This window comes from Trachemys scripta, chromosome 1, assembly GCF_013100865.1.
Source record: "Trachemys scripta elegans isolate TJP31775 chromosome 1, CAS_Tse_1.0, whole genome shotgun sequence".
Taxonomy (NCBI): Eukaryota; Metazoa; Chordata; order Testudines; family Emydidae; genus Trachemys; species Trachemys scripta.
In genome coordinates, this window is record NC_048298.1 from 299,003,601 (window position 1) to 299,019,085 (window position 15,485).

The 15,485-nt window shown below is 37.8% G+C and overlaps 1 protein-coding gene across 3 annotated transcripts in view; it reads right to left on the reverse strand.

The window, feature by feature from the left end:
- Positions 1 to 15,485, reverse strand: part of BRCA2 (BRCA2 DNA repair associated) — a 78,305-nt gene that overhangs the window by 40,648 nt on the left and 22,172 nt on the right. For 2 of the 3 annotated variants that reach the window (XM_034758652.1, XM_034758654.1), the window contains exons 10-14: positions 10,172 to 15,391; positions 6,933 to 7,025; positions 4,324 to 4,393; positions 3,402 to 3,844; positions 2,203 to 2,396 (exon numbers count right to left, since the gene is read on the reverse strand). In XM_034758652.1, coding sequence (XP_034614543.1) covers positions 2,203 to 2,396; positions 3,402 to 3,844; positions 4,324 to 4,393; positions 6,933 to 7,025; positions 10,172 to 15,391 — 6,020 coding nt within the window. The remainder of the gene's footprint in view (positions 1 to 2,202; positions 2,397 to 3,401; positions 3,845 to 4,323; positions 4,394 to 6,932; positions 7,026 to 10,171; positions 15,392 to 15,485) is intronic. The other variant, XM_034758653.1, reaches the window with a different exon arrangement.

Below are 15,485 nucleotides of genomic sequence, written 5' to 3' on the forward strand. Positions count from 1 at the left end.
TAAATGTGTTCAGTTCTCATCTGCCAGGGAAAACTAATATGTAATCCAAGCAGAGAGGAGGAACTTCTAACAATATTACACCTCTACCCCGACATAATGCGACCCGATATAACACAGGTTTGCATACAACACTGTAAAGCAGCGCTTTGTGGGGCGGGGCTGTGTGCTCCGTCGGGTCAGCGTGTCTGGCTCCGACACGCTGCTCTGAGCGGCGTGTTAAGGGTGGGAGGTGGGCAGGCAAGCAGGGTGAGGAGGCAAATGGGGGGGTGAGGAGGCAGGCAGGCGGGAAGACAGTGAGCAGGAGAGCGGCGGTCGGGTGGATGTGGGGAGGTGCACCGGACAGATGGTAAGGAGACTAGCGGGGAGGCGAGCGGCAGGCAGGTGGGGTGAGGAGACGAGCTACGGCCAGGCGGGCGGGAGCGCTGGGCGGATGGTGAGGAGACTAGCAGGGATATTGATTTGTCCCGGGCCCCGCACCCCTCTAGGGAGGCTCCGATATGCTGCTCAGAGTGGCGTGTTAAGGGTGCCGGGCCAGGGGGTTGGATAATAATATACCTATCCTATACCTCTCTCATAGAACTGGAAGGGACCCCTGCCTTCACTAGCAGGACCAAGTACTGATTTTGCCCAAGATCCCTAAGTGGCCCCCTCAAGGACTGAACTCACAACCTTGGGCTTAGCAGGCCAATGCTCAAACCATTGAGCTATCCCTCCTCTCTTAGATTCACATTCACATTAAGGGGCAGAAGAACTCGGGGGGCGGTCAGGGGACAAGGAGCAGGGAGGGTTGGATGGGTTGGGGGTTCTGAGAGGTCAGTCAGGGGGCGGGAAGTAGGTGGGGGTCGGACAGGGGGCGGGACCAGGCTGTTTGGGGAGGCACAGCCTTCCCTACCCGATATAACGCGGTTTCACCTATAACGCGGTAAGATTTTTTTGGCTCTCGAGGACTGCATTATATTGGGGTAGAGGTGTAATTGAAAGTTGAAGCTAGACAAATTCAAATTAGAAATAAAATGCAAATTTTTCACAGTGAGGGTAATTAACCATTGAAACAATGTTACCAAAGATTTAGGTGGAATCTCCATCATTGTCAATTTTAAAAGAAAGCTTGGAAGTTTTTCTAAAAGATATGCTCTGGGTCAAAGAGGAATTAATTCAGGGAAGCCTTAGGGCCTATATTACACAGGAAGTCAAACTAGATTTTCACCAGGGTCCCTTCTGTCTATTAATCTAAAATATTCACTCCTCAAACATTTCTCAACAAAATTTGCGTAAACAATATGAGATCCTCAATCAGCAGTAAAAGATTTTACATGGATATTTTTGTATTGTTGAATTGGGCCCTTTTGTCCAAAGTTTACAAAGGAAATGAATATAAACACCAAAGAGTAAAATATTTCAAACAAAACAAACTGCCTAAACAAGATCCAAAAGATCATTTAAAAGATCATTTTTCTCTATTATAATGGCAAGCTTGTCATTTTAGCTGGAAAAAAAAAAAAAGGTGGAATAAGAAGGTGGAATAAAATCTGAACCCAATTTTCTACATTCATGCCTAAGAAACCATACATGTCACCTATTAGCTATTACCAGGCTTTTCAGTTAATCATTTCTAAAGCTATCAATTCTCTAGTAAAGCCAAGTATGTTACACACACTGTGGGCTATGAGAAAGTGTTAGGTTTTATAGTAGTGATGTCACACATATGAATTACAAAAAAACAAACCAAACACCACAGCCAATAAGAACAGTGGGATGACTATGAGATTCTGCTCCTTTGCTCTGCTGGGAACAAGAGGGTTCTGATACCAACTTGGCTCCAAGGTAGCAGAAAAGAGGAAAAATCACTAGTAGGATCTCAGCAGAAATCAGAACATGTTATATAAAAGGCTGAAATTTCATTTTAGGATTAACTATTGCGGGTTAAGAGCCATGTCACTGGGGGATTTACAGCCCCTCACTTTACCTTTGTAATTTGCTCTACCCTTATAATATAATTTTTGAAGGGCCACAGAGATACAAAAGTTTCTTAAAACTAAAATGACTGCATGTACTAGTTAATTTTTTTTATTATGATTACTACCTTAGTGAATGTACTGCTGTAATATTTGGCTATAAAATCCAAGGAGTATTTAAGTATTTCACTTAAATTCACTTATTCAAAATTAGCTAAACCTTTTGAATAATACAATAATGATTCACCTGTTCGATGGAATAAGTACTAGGAGACTTTTCCTCTACAGCAGCTTTCAGAGAGATCCTTTTTGCTGCAGATGTTTTCATGAGATAAAGACTGCCTGGCTGTGGGTGAATATTTTGCCTTTGTTTCTTTCTAATTCTCATCTCTTGCAGATTTCTGGCACAGTGAAGGTTTGCAATCATTTCCATCAACTCTGCTAGGAAAAAAAACACCACACATCAAATCTTGTTTCAGTTGTGTGTTAATTTAGGATATGAACTCATTTCAATAAAAGCAAGTGGGTAACAAGCATGATTTTTTTAGCTAGCATAATGATTTTTAGAATTTGCCATAGAGCAAACATACAGAATCAAAACTATTTAAGAAGTATCATTCATTGAAAACATTTTAAAATGTTTAATTCAATGAGTGCATTTCGAAGTTAAACACTCTTTTATTCTAGCATCTATGTTTGTTTTTGTTGAAAACATTAAAATAGAAAGTAGTCAATCATTTCTGAATCTATAATCTTGAGATTTTAAAAAGAAGTGACCTTTTCCTTGTAAACAATGGGCCTAACTCTGCAAACACTTATAGATGTGTATAATGTATGTATTAGTCCCATTCAAGAAATTTGGACTACTCACATAAGTGAAGTTACACATGCTGACTGGGATTTTCAAAAAAGCCTAAAAGAGGTAAGCCCAACTCCCACTGAAAGCTGAGTACCTAATTCCCTTACGCCTCTTGGAAAATGCTGGCCATGAGCGTTTGGTAGGATTGGACCTAAATTTTAAAAACATTGCCAAACAAAATAAACGTACGTACATAAATAAAACATACTAGAAGTGACCATTCTATACAGCGCCTAGAATAATGTATGATAAACAAAAATATATAACCAAATGTTAACTGAAATTCAAATAGCTGTCACACAACTTATTTTCCAAGAACTGCTGTGTCCAAAGGTATAGCAAGTCCTTGACTGACTTTCAAAATGTACATATAAATGAAAATGCAGCATTATGAATATCACAGACCAAAATCAATCAAATATTGAAAAAAGTTTTTACTTTCAAATTTCTATTTCCTAATGCTCCTATGTATAGGTTTAAAAATAAAAGCAATAAACTCTCAATAATATGAAAAAAGCTTCAAGGTTATATTCAAACAATTACTGTTCACAACAGATAAATGGTCAAAAACGTTTGCCTGAAAATACCTGAATCACCATCTCCATTATCTCCTAAATTACATGCTGTAACTTGGTTGGTGCAATCTTTCTCCTCTGACTGATAACCTTCAGTCTCTCCAGTATTTGGTTGAATTGTGACATCTTTTAGTTCTTTATCTCTATTCATATTCTTGTTAATCAACGAGTCAAGTCTTTTGCTGCCATGCTGCTCATTTGTAGAAACATCTGTCTTAACTTTGAAAGGTGGCACAAAAGTTTTGGCAGTTTTGCTTAATACAGGCACATTTTTTCTTTTATTACTTTCTTCAGCAGAAATCTTATTAAATGGAGTAAAAAAACCTGATGTACCACTTAAAGACTGTCTTAACATATTATGCTGAAAAATGTCAGATTTAGATTTAAATCCTTTAAAACCCTGGTCTGGTATAGTAAGATTAGGATTCTTGACTTCTTGTCGTTCTTTAGTAGTACTGTATAGAGAAAAATATTGAAAAACATAATTGAGCTTGGCTATCAGTAAATTTTCATACAAAACCTAACAAAGTTTGTCATTCTATATAATTTTCTTTCTTTGATCTAGTAGCCTTCCATTTAGTAAATAACTTTCAATTACATTCACATAAAATAATTCTTAGAACTAGTTAATGCTTTATTACTTCAAAGAAATCAGGTTGCCTAATACAACCTTTTATAGCTATGGAAAAATAAAATCTGAACACAGATGTAGAAATTCCATGGAATATTGCAGCATTTTTATATTAAGGCAAAAATTTAAATGATTTTTCAGTATAATTTAAATTAAAATTGATTAGCATTTTTTTTTAGATAATTGTGTAGCAAATTACTAGTAGTAAGATTAAAATCAATCCACAAGAACATATTCACCCCATATTCTGTGAAGCAATTCTTTAGAAATAAATCTTAAATTATACTACACGCTTTTTCTTACCTGAAAGGAACACAAGTTTCAGGTTTTAAAGGAATATGGTACATAAACTTCCTTCTGTCTTTCATTATGCCTAAAAAATAATTAAAACATAGTATGTTTCAATGGCACATGTGACGTTTCTGGAACATATTAGAGATTTTGTGTGTGTGTGTGTGTGTGTGTATATATATATATATATATATATATATATATATATAAAAATACACACAAGTCTACAGAGTCAAACAGTTTTCTTTCCTTTTTTATTTTTTAAGAAAATTAACTGATTTCATAGAAAATCCTCTTCGTTTTTAAGAGACCAATATTTAGGTCTCCTTGGTTACCATTAGTGAGTGAAAAGTAAGTTTTGCTGTACTGACAAGTGAGCTCAGATATGCTTCCCAGATCCAAAACCTGCACAGCTACTATTATTGAGAGAGCAATAGAACTCCCATGCCCGCCTAACAACGCTCCTAGAAACCAGCAGCAAAGCCTCCTTTGGCACAGATCTGTGGGCAGGTCTACACTACAACCGGGATTAACGCTCTGAAATCGATCCACCAGCGGTTGATTTAGCAGGTCTAGTAAAGACCTGCCAAATTAACTGCAGATCGCTCTCCAGTTGACCCCTGTACTCTACCCCAATGAGAGGGAGAGATAGCTCAGTGGTTTGAGCATTGGCTTGCTAAACCCAGGGTTGTGAGTTCAATCCTTGAGGGGGCTACTTAGGGATCTGGGGCAAAATCAGTACTTGGTCCTGCTAGTGAAGTAGGGGGCTGGACTCGATGACCTTTCGGAGTCCCTTCCAGCTCTATGAAATAGGTATATCTCAAAAAAAAAAAAAAAAAAAGAGAGAGAATGTTAAGTTATCAGATTTTCTCCTGTCGACCCCCCGCAGTGTAGACCGCGTGATAACTATTCATGCAGCTGGAGTTGCGTAGCATAGGTCGACTTACCGCAGTAGTGTAGACATAGCCTGTGTCTCTTCACCTGCCTGCTGCTAGAAATCCACAGGCATTCTTTCTGACTGGAAATGTTAAGCCCTGCTATATTTCAGATTAGCTCAACAGTAGACAGCTTAGACTTTTCACATCTCAGTACTTTAGACACGTGTGAATACATCTTACAGTAATTATTTTTTGTCTTTTGGTCAATTTTATAGCTGGTCTAGCTCAAACTAATGGTGCCAAAGAAATCCTAATACATCCTTTTTAACATCTACATGAAGCCACTGGGTGAGATGCAAACTGGGGGAGACCACAATCTCACATCAGCATTATGTAGATGATCCCTGGCTTCGCTTCCAGTGCAGAAGGCATAACTAGTATCCTCTCCCAAATATCACAATATGTGGCTGGCTGCAATCAGTACCGGGATTAAAGGTAACTGGCAGAAACTCAACCAAGGCAAGATGGAAGGGATGCTAGTAGAATTTGTAAAATGCTTCCAAGAGCTATCTACTGCTATCAAATCACCCCCTATTAAAGGAGTCTGCTTCCAGGTCATCAGTTGGTCAATACACTATGGGCGTTTTTACACTCCTCATTGATTCTAAAGTTTCAAGTAACTGCCACTTTGAAGAATGCCTTCTTCCACCTATTAAATGCTATAGAATTGTCAGATGACAATTTCATCACTGTGATACATGCTTTTGTGACCTCCAGAGTGGATCACTGCAACTTTGTACATCTAGATAGGATGACAGTCCTTAAAAAAGATCCGTTAATCTAATTAATTTGCAGCCTCCCTCCTTACCAACACCAGGTGCCAAGAGCACATGAACCCCAGTGCTTTGGTCACTACACTGGCTCCCCATAAAATACCATGTCAGGTTCAAAAGGGAGCTAGATAGAATCATGAAAGATAGGTCCATCAATGGCTACTAGCCAGGATGGGCAGGAATGGTGTCCCTAGCCTCTGTTTGCCAGAAGCTGGGTCTGGGTGACAGGGCATGGATCACTTGACGATAACCTGTTTGTTCATTTCCTTTGGGGCACCTGGCATTGGCCACTGTCAGAGGACAGGATACTGGGCTTGATGGACCTTTAGTCTGACCCAGTATGGCCGTTCTTATGTTCTTGGACCCAGTCTTCAAGGCCCTCCATAAAAATGTCTCAGGGTATCTAAAAGAGCATCACTTTGGGCTGTTAAGATCTCTCTGCAGCTATGTTCCTCAAAGCCTCTTAGGTGTTAATATGTTTTAACTCAGACCTCCAAGTTTTTATGTAGAAATAATATACAATTTTACATAAAAATGAACCTATTGGTAAGGAATTCTCATCTTACTGAGGTTGCAGTTTGAGAGTCTGAGTAAGATTTTGATGTACTGGATGTATGCACTGTGGATGATTGTATGTTGGAAGTGATAAATTTTTATTTTAAATAGAGGTGAGCTGCGAATATACTTCAGTATTATATTTGTGTGGTAAGGCATCTGATTTCAGGTTAGCACAGATGTTAATATTGCTAAAATGGTATTTCCTTGATTTTTCATGTGTGATGATGGGAAAAGCGCTTACACAATCTTAATTCATTAACTTTTTTGTGTTGGTTTATTCAAAAGAGAACTATAAATGGCACTTGATATGACAATTTACTATATCATATATAAACAAGAAAAATAAAATTACCATCTGGAGTGCTTTTTGAAGCTTTCAAACATTTGTGGGGATTCTCTGTTCTGTCAAATTCAGGTAATAGTTGTCTTTTAATTGGAGGTTCTCCTGAAAAATAAATTCCGTACACTAATTTAAAAAAATAATTTTCTCTTAAGTTCAGTATATCTCCCACTAGAACATAGTAGCTGAACTTCTAAATTTATCATTTAAAGAGTTGTGTCCAACTGAAATTAGAAACTTTACAGACCACACTTCCTGAATTAAAATGTCTTTTCCATTTAGTACAGATGTCTTTTCCCACAATTTGGCTTCTTCTATTTAGTAATCAAAGCAAAGAGAAGGATGTAAAATAGCAGAATGCAGTTTGTTTAGGGTTCTGTTATACACATATATCATGCCTGTTTCAAATACCTTGATTATTTTAAATACACCTCTACCTTGATATAACGCTGCCCTTGAGAGCCAAAAAATCTTACCGTGTTATAGGTGAAACCGTGTTATATTGAACTTGCTTTGATCCACCGGAGTGCACAGTCCCGCCCCTCCGGAGCACTGCTTTACTGTGTTATATCCGAATTCATGTTATATCGGGTCGCGTTCTATTGAGGTAGGGGTGTACTGTTACACTATGTAAAGTGTTTTGGAAAAAATCACTGCCAAAACTGAACATGATAAATAATTTAAAGTTTGAATATAAAGTAAAGAGAGAGAATGTTTCAAAAATCTTTAAAGAAGAATATTCCAAATCTGACTCACACTGTTATCTTAGGCAGGACCGGCTCCAGGGTTTTGGCCACCCCAAGCAGCCAAAAAAAAAAAAAAAAAAAAGCCGCGATCGCGATTACGATCTGTGGCAACAATTCAGCGGGAGGTCCTTCGCTCCGAGCGGGAGTGAGGGACCGTCCGCCGAATTGCCACCGAATAACTGGACGTGCCGCCCCCCTCCCAAATGGCCGCCCCAAGCACCTGCTTGACAAGCTGGTGCCTGGAGCCGGCCCTGATCTTAGGTACTATTATATATCCTTATTACCATAGTATTAGAAAGTCACAAGGTGAAGAGAAATGTTTCCTTAAACCCTCCCAACTAAAAACCAAGGTCAATTTTATAAGAAACTGCTGACTATCCAAACACTTAATTAAAAGATATTTAAACAAAAAGTTTTCATTTATATTTGCTTTTGCATATCCATAAAGCAGCTTTCCTACGGGGCTAGTGATGTCAGGGCAACCTACACATTGTACTAATGTAGGGAAATAGCTTGTGTATGTGGAAAGATTAGCAAAGTTTTATCAGCTTTGGGGTTTTCTGTTTAGGGGGTGTGACAAAGTTCCTCCTCTACCTTGGTGGGTCCTGTGCTTATTGGCAGATTTGGTCGCCTCAGAGCTCTTCCCCTCTGGTGGAACCCACAGTCCGGGTCAACACTTCCTATGTCTGATCAGGAGTTGGGAGGTTTGGGGGGAACCCGGGCCCGCCCTCTACTCCGGGTTCCAGCCCAGGGCCCTGTGGACTGCAGCTGTCTAGAGTGCCTCCTGTAACAGCTGCATGACAGCTACAACTCCCTGGGTTACTTCCCCATGACCACCTCCAAACACTTTCCTTATTCTCACCACAGGACCTTCCTCCTGGTGTCTGATAACGCTTGTACTCCTCAGTCCTCCAGCAGCACACCCTCTCACTCTCAGCTCCTTGCGCCTCTTGCTCCCAACTCCTCATACTCACACCACAAACTGAAGTGAGCTCCTTTTTAAACCCAGATGCCCTGATTAGCCTGCCTTAATTGATTCCAGAAAGTTCCTGATTGTTCTGGAACCTTCCCTGTTACCTTACCCAGGGAAAAGAGACCTACTTAATCTGAGGCTAATATCTCTGCCTTCTATCACTCTCCTGAAGCCATCTGGCCTGACCCTGTCACAGGGGTTATAGCCCTTTCTCAGAACTACACTAAATACTATCAAAACATTCTTGTCAAATCAGTTTAAATGGTTAAAACCTTTTCCAGAAGTGATGGATCCTGATGTTTAATTTGCAAACTTTTTTCCTGTCTGGCTCTATTATGTAGCATTGTTGGGAGTGCTTCTAAAACTTCATACAATAGATACTTTGTTGGAGACTTCTTTGTGGACAATATGCCTGATTCACTCCATGGTAATATCTATGGGGGAGCATAAACTACTATAGACCTTGGAGCAAGAAAACCACAGGAAACCCTAAAAGTAGCTTTGGAGAGGGTGTGACTAAGAGCTAGTCTACACTGGCAACGCTAAAGCGCTGCCGCTGGGAGAGAGCTCTCCTAGTGCTCTAAAAAAACCCACCTCCACTAGAGGCGTAGCTACCAGCGCTGGTGCACTGTTTGCACTGGTGCTTTACAGCGCTGAAACTTGCTGCGCTCAGGGTTTTTTCATACCCTGAACGAGAAAGCTGCAGCGCCGTAAATTGCCAGTGTAGACAATCCCTTAGGCAGGTAGAGATGTCCTAATTCAGACATCCATGTAAGGAGCGCTTCCACCAGTGGAATCCCTATGAAATCCTGCCGCAACTGAAAGCTATTCTCCACTGATGAGACACTAAATAATGAAGGTGGAAACACTACCTGTCCTTTTCTGGGGTTGAATACCCTTTAGACACAGCTAATTAGATTTGCAGAGAGAGATACAATTAGCACTTGCCTGCTCCCAGGAGGAAAGGGCTAGCGTTCTGGCCCCCTATGGTGAAAAGTTAGAGTCTAACACAGCTTTCAGGTGACAGCTGTAGCTTTCATAAATCTTAGCCAAAAAAATCTGCAGCTTTTGAATTATGCTAATTATTATGGGGGGGGGAGGGATAGCTCAGTGGTTTGAGCATTGACCTGCTAAACCCAGGGTTGAGAGTTCAATCCTTGAGGGGGTCCCTGGGGGATCTGGGGCAAAATCAGTACTTGGTCCTGCTAGTGAAGGCAGGGGGCTGGACTCGATGACCTTTCAAGGTCCCTTCCAGTTCTAGGAGATGGGATATCTCCATTAATTAATATTATTATTATAATTATTAAAGTATGGTTTGTGCTTCATAACAAGAGTCCTGCTCGTGCTCCATCTGAAATCAATGAATAAATTATCACCAATGTCAAGGAGAGTTTTGACACTGAAATCAAGGAGAGCAGGTTCAAGCTTTAGATTACTTAAAATCAGCTTAAACAAGTTCTATTGCAAAGTGCTCTACATTATTTAGAAATACGAAATTAAATGCACTTACTGGAATTTAAAATAACACCTACCAAGTGAGGTTTTTTCTTCCATGCGTCTTTTCCCAATTCTCATATTTAATGGACAGTTTTTATCAATCTTTCTACAAAAAAAGAGGGATTTTTTTGTATTATTTTCTACTCCAAAATCAGTGAGTTCATCATCTTCCATAAAAGCTTTGGCACTTTCTACTGCTTCTGTTTCCAAGTATTTTTCTGAACTTTGGGAGCATGTAAGATGATCAACATCCAGCTTTGTTTTAGTTGCAGCATTGCAAGAAACTGCTTCAGCTTCTATTTCCATCCTACTTCGACCGTGATGCTCTTTTTCAAAAAGCTGAGTCTCCTCTGAAAGTGTAAAACTGTTTAATAGAGTTAGGTGCTTATCCTTCTCACTGTGAGGTGCACACACAGGTATTTTAATATTGTAAATGTTTTGTAAAGGCTTAATTTCAACAGGACAGCTGTTTGTTAAGTCAAGTTCTTCATTATGAGTATCCTGGATTTTGGGTTTTAAAGAGGCTTCATCTACTGCTTTGGTTGCACCAACATAATTAACAGAAGATATAAGGGCTGTAACAGGATCTTGTCTTGAACTAAGTTGATCTGCAAAGCAGTATTTGCTGTTGGCAGTGTCATCGAACACCTGCTTCACTTTCAGAAAAGCATTTTCAGAAACTAGCACTTGCTTTCCACTTGCTGTGCTGAATCCAAAAGAAGCATTTGAAATCAGTTTGGGGTTTAAAATTTTTTTTTCTTGTGATACTGCTACCTCAGATTTCCTAAGTGCTGAAGTACTTCCTGTTCCAACAAACTTTTCAACTTGGTCTCCAACTGAAGATGCATCATAATCACATTTCAGTTCTGATACACATTGTTGATCTGATGAATTATTATTTTCAATTTCAGAAAAGAGACTTCTAGCTTTCTTTAATGAATCTTCTGATAACTGTACAGGTTTACCACTTGCTGTGCTAAAAAAACCATAATTACCTGTAGAAAAGTCTGACTGATGATGATTTAGTTTATTAGGAGATTTACATAGGCCAGAAAATGTGTCATTCACCCGAAAGCATGATGTCTGAGGATTTGGCTCAGACCCAGTATCTGCAGATTTATTTCTATTGTGCTGTAGTGCTTGTTCATCTTCACAGTTGTTCTCATTTACATTGGGAAAATGGCATGTAGCTGAATTATAGGTCTCACTCTTGTCTACATTTGAAGAGTTAGCAGAAGTAGGGCACTTAGCACTGTCCAAGGTCTCAGAGCAATTTGCTGCAATTTCATTTTGATTAGTTTCTGATTTAGTCTCAGTGTTTTGTTTCCTAGATTTATCACAGTTTTCTGAAAACATTTGTCGGACTCTCTTTAGTGCATCATAGGAAACAGTGACTGTTTTACCTCTTGCTGTACTGAATGCAACAAGTCCCTCCTTAGAAAACTTTGAATTGGAGCCTGCCACTTCAGTGGCTGAGATTTTCAAAACATTCTTGGCATCCAAAAATTTTAAATCACAGTTTTGAGTCACATAACTCTCATTTTGAAAAGTTTCTTCAGAACTAAGTAAGTTGTTTTTGTCTGTAGTGAGACTTACTAGTGGCTGATCCTGAGAAACACTATCCGTATTTTCTGGGAAGCAGTTGACATCATGGCTTGAATCATTTGAATGTTGAAAGTCAGACCCTTTACTATCGTCTTTTAAATGAAAAGAGCAATGTTCGTCCCTGTGAATTAAGTAAAGGGAATCATTTTTTATTTTGTTATCCTTTACAGTTAAAATATTTTTCATATTTATGTAGATGGGATGTTCTGCAAGAATATCTGATACTTCTTTTAAATGCAAATCTATAGCAATCTGGTCATTAGCAGAAACAATTAATGTACTTTTTGAGCCATCATTTTTTCTTGGTGAATTTTCCAGATTTCCCTCTGCAAACAATTTTCTTGCCTCAAATAAAGATGCCTCACTTGGAGAATTTTTTTTGCTATTTCCAGTATAAAATCCTAAACCTGACTTTCCAACGGCCACACAAACAGGCTTTTTTGAAAATGAAGTTTCTGATTGTTCTTCAAGTTCTTTGTCCAAATTAGCAGATAAATGTACCTCTACTGAAAGTTTTTTCACAGTTTCAACATCCACAGGTTGTTTAATTAGACTATCATCTAATATCTTTTTAGGCGGATGATCAAGTTCTTTAGAAACAAGGTTACCTGTAAGGTTAAGCATTTCTTGATAATATTTGGGAGTGATTTCTGCAAATAACTCACAATCTTTGATAAAGTCTTTGTTATATTTCTTTTTTTTTAAAGCCTGAATCTCAGAGTCCTCAAAATTACCACTATTATGCTTATTTTCTAGGAAAACATTTTCTTCTGCAAAAATTTGTTTTGCTTTGGTCAAAGATTCATCAGTAATTATAACTCTCTTGCCACTAGCAGTATGGAAACTTGTCATATTGTTCTGTTTTATATTCTTGATTTCAAAATCTGTGTCTTGTTGGATGGAGACTTGTTGATGGTAAGAGCCTATTTTGGATTTGTTTTGGTTTACATTAATGTTTTTTTTTACAGAAGTAGCATCTATTCCTTTCATGTTTCCGCTATTTCTCATTTCCCTATTGGAATTTGATGAAATATTATCCAGCTCTTTTTCTGTGCATGTTTCAAACAAATGGAGTTTATCCAATGGTGCTTGGGATACTGATATATTACTGCGAGATGCAGTTTGAAAATAATCTAGATTTTTTATCTTTTGTTCATTTTTATTAGGATCCAGTTCTGTTTCATCTGAAATATTTAAAGTTAATATTTCTTCAGTTTTAGACACTTCGCTCAAACATGTTAGGTCTGACAAACCTTCTTGTAAACTATACTGAGACTGAGTGTAACTCTTATTTTTTTTTGAGATGTTCAGAGTCTGATTCTGGTTTTCACTAGATGACAGACCATTTTTCATCTTATGTCTAGAATATTTAATAACTTTTAAATTATTAATTTTGGTACTACTAGAAATACAATCATTTTCAATAATATTTTTTGTACTTTCCCCCTGATTTTCTTTATATAGTTGCATAAATGTATTAATATTTTCTTCATTATTTTTCAGTGTATTTTGGTATTCAACATTTGCATCTTTTAAACTTTCTCCACAATAGTTGTCTTTTTCTGTCAAACACCTGGAAACATTCCTTCTAGAAGTCATGTGTCTATTAGAATAACCACTTCTGGGATTCATCTCTGTGGATTTAAACATCTCACCATCATCATCCAGGTTACTGAACAATTTTGCAGCTCTCATCAAAACCTCATTAGAAATATTCATTTTTTTGCCTCCAGCTGAACTAAACCCTCCAAAATTAGAAAAATTGTCCTGTGTAGGTACTGAAAAACTTGGGACAAGAGGTGTCTTATTTGCATTTCTGCATAAGTTAGTAGAGGTAACTTCACAGTTATTTTTCTGGACAATATCTCTCTCTTCTTTCACATTACCCATCATTGTAGACTCTTCATTTGTGTTGGTATGCTCACTGGATTTATCATTTACTCTTTGGACTTCAATTTCAAAAGAGTCATCAAAATCAGCATCTTGCCACATAGCAGAAATATTCTTCAAGTTAGTTGTTTCATTTGTATCTACATATCCAGACAAATCAGAGCTATTATTTTGCACCATATTAGTTTGCTTTCTAAACTGTGTAAATTCAAACTGACTATTTGTTTCTTCCAGTATGTTAGAAAGTTCAGTAATTTCAGCTTCTTGGCTTGCTGTCAAGGTTCGGTTTAGTTGAGGTTGTTGATTTCTAGGCAAGTTTTGAAGAGATGAATCTGTGCTTTCAGGCAGGATACCTTGTGCATTCTTAGGTTCAACAAGACTTGCCTGTGAATCTAAACCATGGGAATAGTTAGTGTCCAATTTATTATCCACAACTGGAGAAATCTTAACATTTTCCTTTGTAATTTGATTTGAAATGTTTTTGACCCCGTCTCTGGAAAAGTCTTCAAGACACTCACCTTCCATATCTTTGAACAACATTTTGCCTTTTGTAATGCTATTTTCAGAGAGTTTTATCTGCTTATTAGAAGCAGTTTGAAAGCCACCAAAGCTTTCATTTAAGCTATGGCCATTAAAACTTGTGTGTCCTGACCATTTCTTTGTGTCTTTTGGGTTTTCTTTTGAGTTGATGTCTAAACATAAAGGTTTTTTTGAATATAAATCTTTATCTGATGCAACATGTTTAGAAGGAAGTTTGATCACCTTCTTTATGCAATACTTATCTTCTATATTAGGCTCTGGTTCTTGTGTAATAAAGCCTGAGACTATTTGTTCAGGTCTCATTTTTAATGCAAGCTCTGGCAAGGTAGATTTCTCAGAAATTACTACCTGTAATGAACCACAGTCTTTGTGATCAAACAGTTTTTTGCCACTTTCTATAGTTACAGTGTTTTTGTTAGCAGCTGTTTGAAGCTTATTTTCATCCTTTTCAATTGACTCGGTTTCTTGATCAGCAGCTATAACTTTTGAAAATGGAACTGTATCTGTTTTTCTCTCTCTGTTTAAATTAGTGCTAGAATTTTTATATGGCTGAATTACCAAAGGTGGCAGACTTACAGCTTTGCATTCATCTATTGGCAAATGGCCTGTAACATCATTTTTGTCTCCTGATTTGTTTTTATTGCAACAAATACTACTGTTCTTACTTATATCAAGGTTAATTTCACTCAAAGTATCATTGAAGTGACAATTTTTCATAGATTCTGGCTCTTGTTCCATTTCAACCAAATGTTCATTATCACTAGACGGCTCTCCAGGTTGATCCTTAAAGATCTGAAGTATAACCATGTCATTATTTGGATTAACATTCGTATGCATATCCATCTCATCTTTCTTTGGGCATTGAACCACATGTTTAATCCTACCAGAGTCCATTTTGGAATGCTTTGTTGCTAGGAGGCAAGCTGTAGCTACAACTTTATGCTTTACACACAAAACATTTCTATTGTTTGAAGAAACCACTAAATATTCTTTCGGAGTGTTAGACGTTTCTGAGCAATCTAATGATGAAGCAGGCTGATGTTCCCTGCTATTATTTTTTAATGCATCTTTCAAGTCTTGATGTATTATTCTGTTATTGAAAGAACTATTAGGTGAGTTATCTATTCTATCTGCTTTTGTGGCATATTTGCTCAATAGCATGGAATTTTCCTCAGTATCTGACCGCAAATACTTTCTCTCAACAGAAGAAAACAAAAGATCTATAAGAAAATGAAAAACATTGCAAAATAGTTAGACATGTCAATAAATAGAAGACACAAAACAATTCTCACTTATTCAAATAAACTGAAGTTA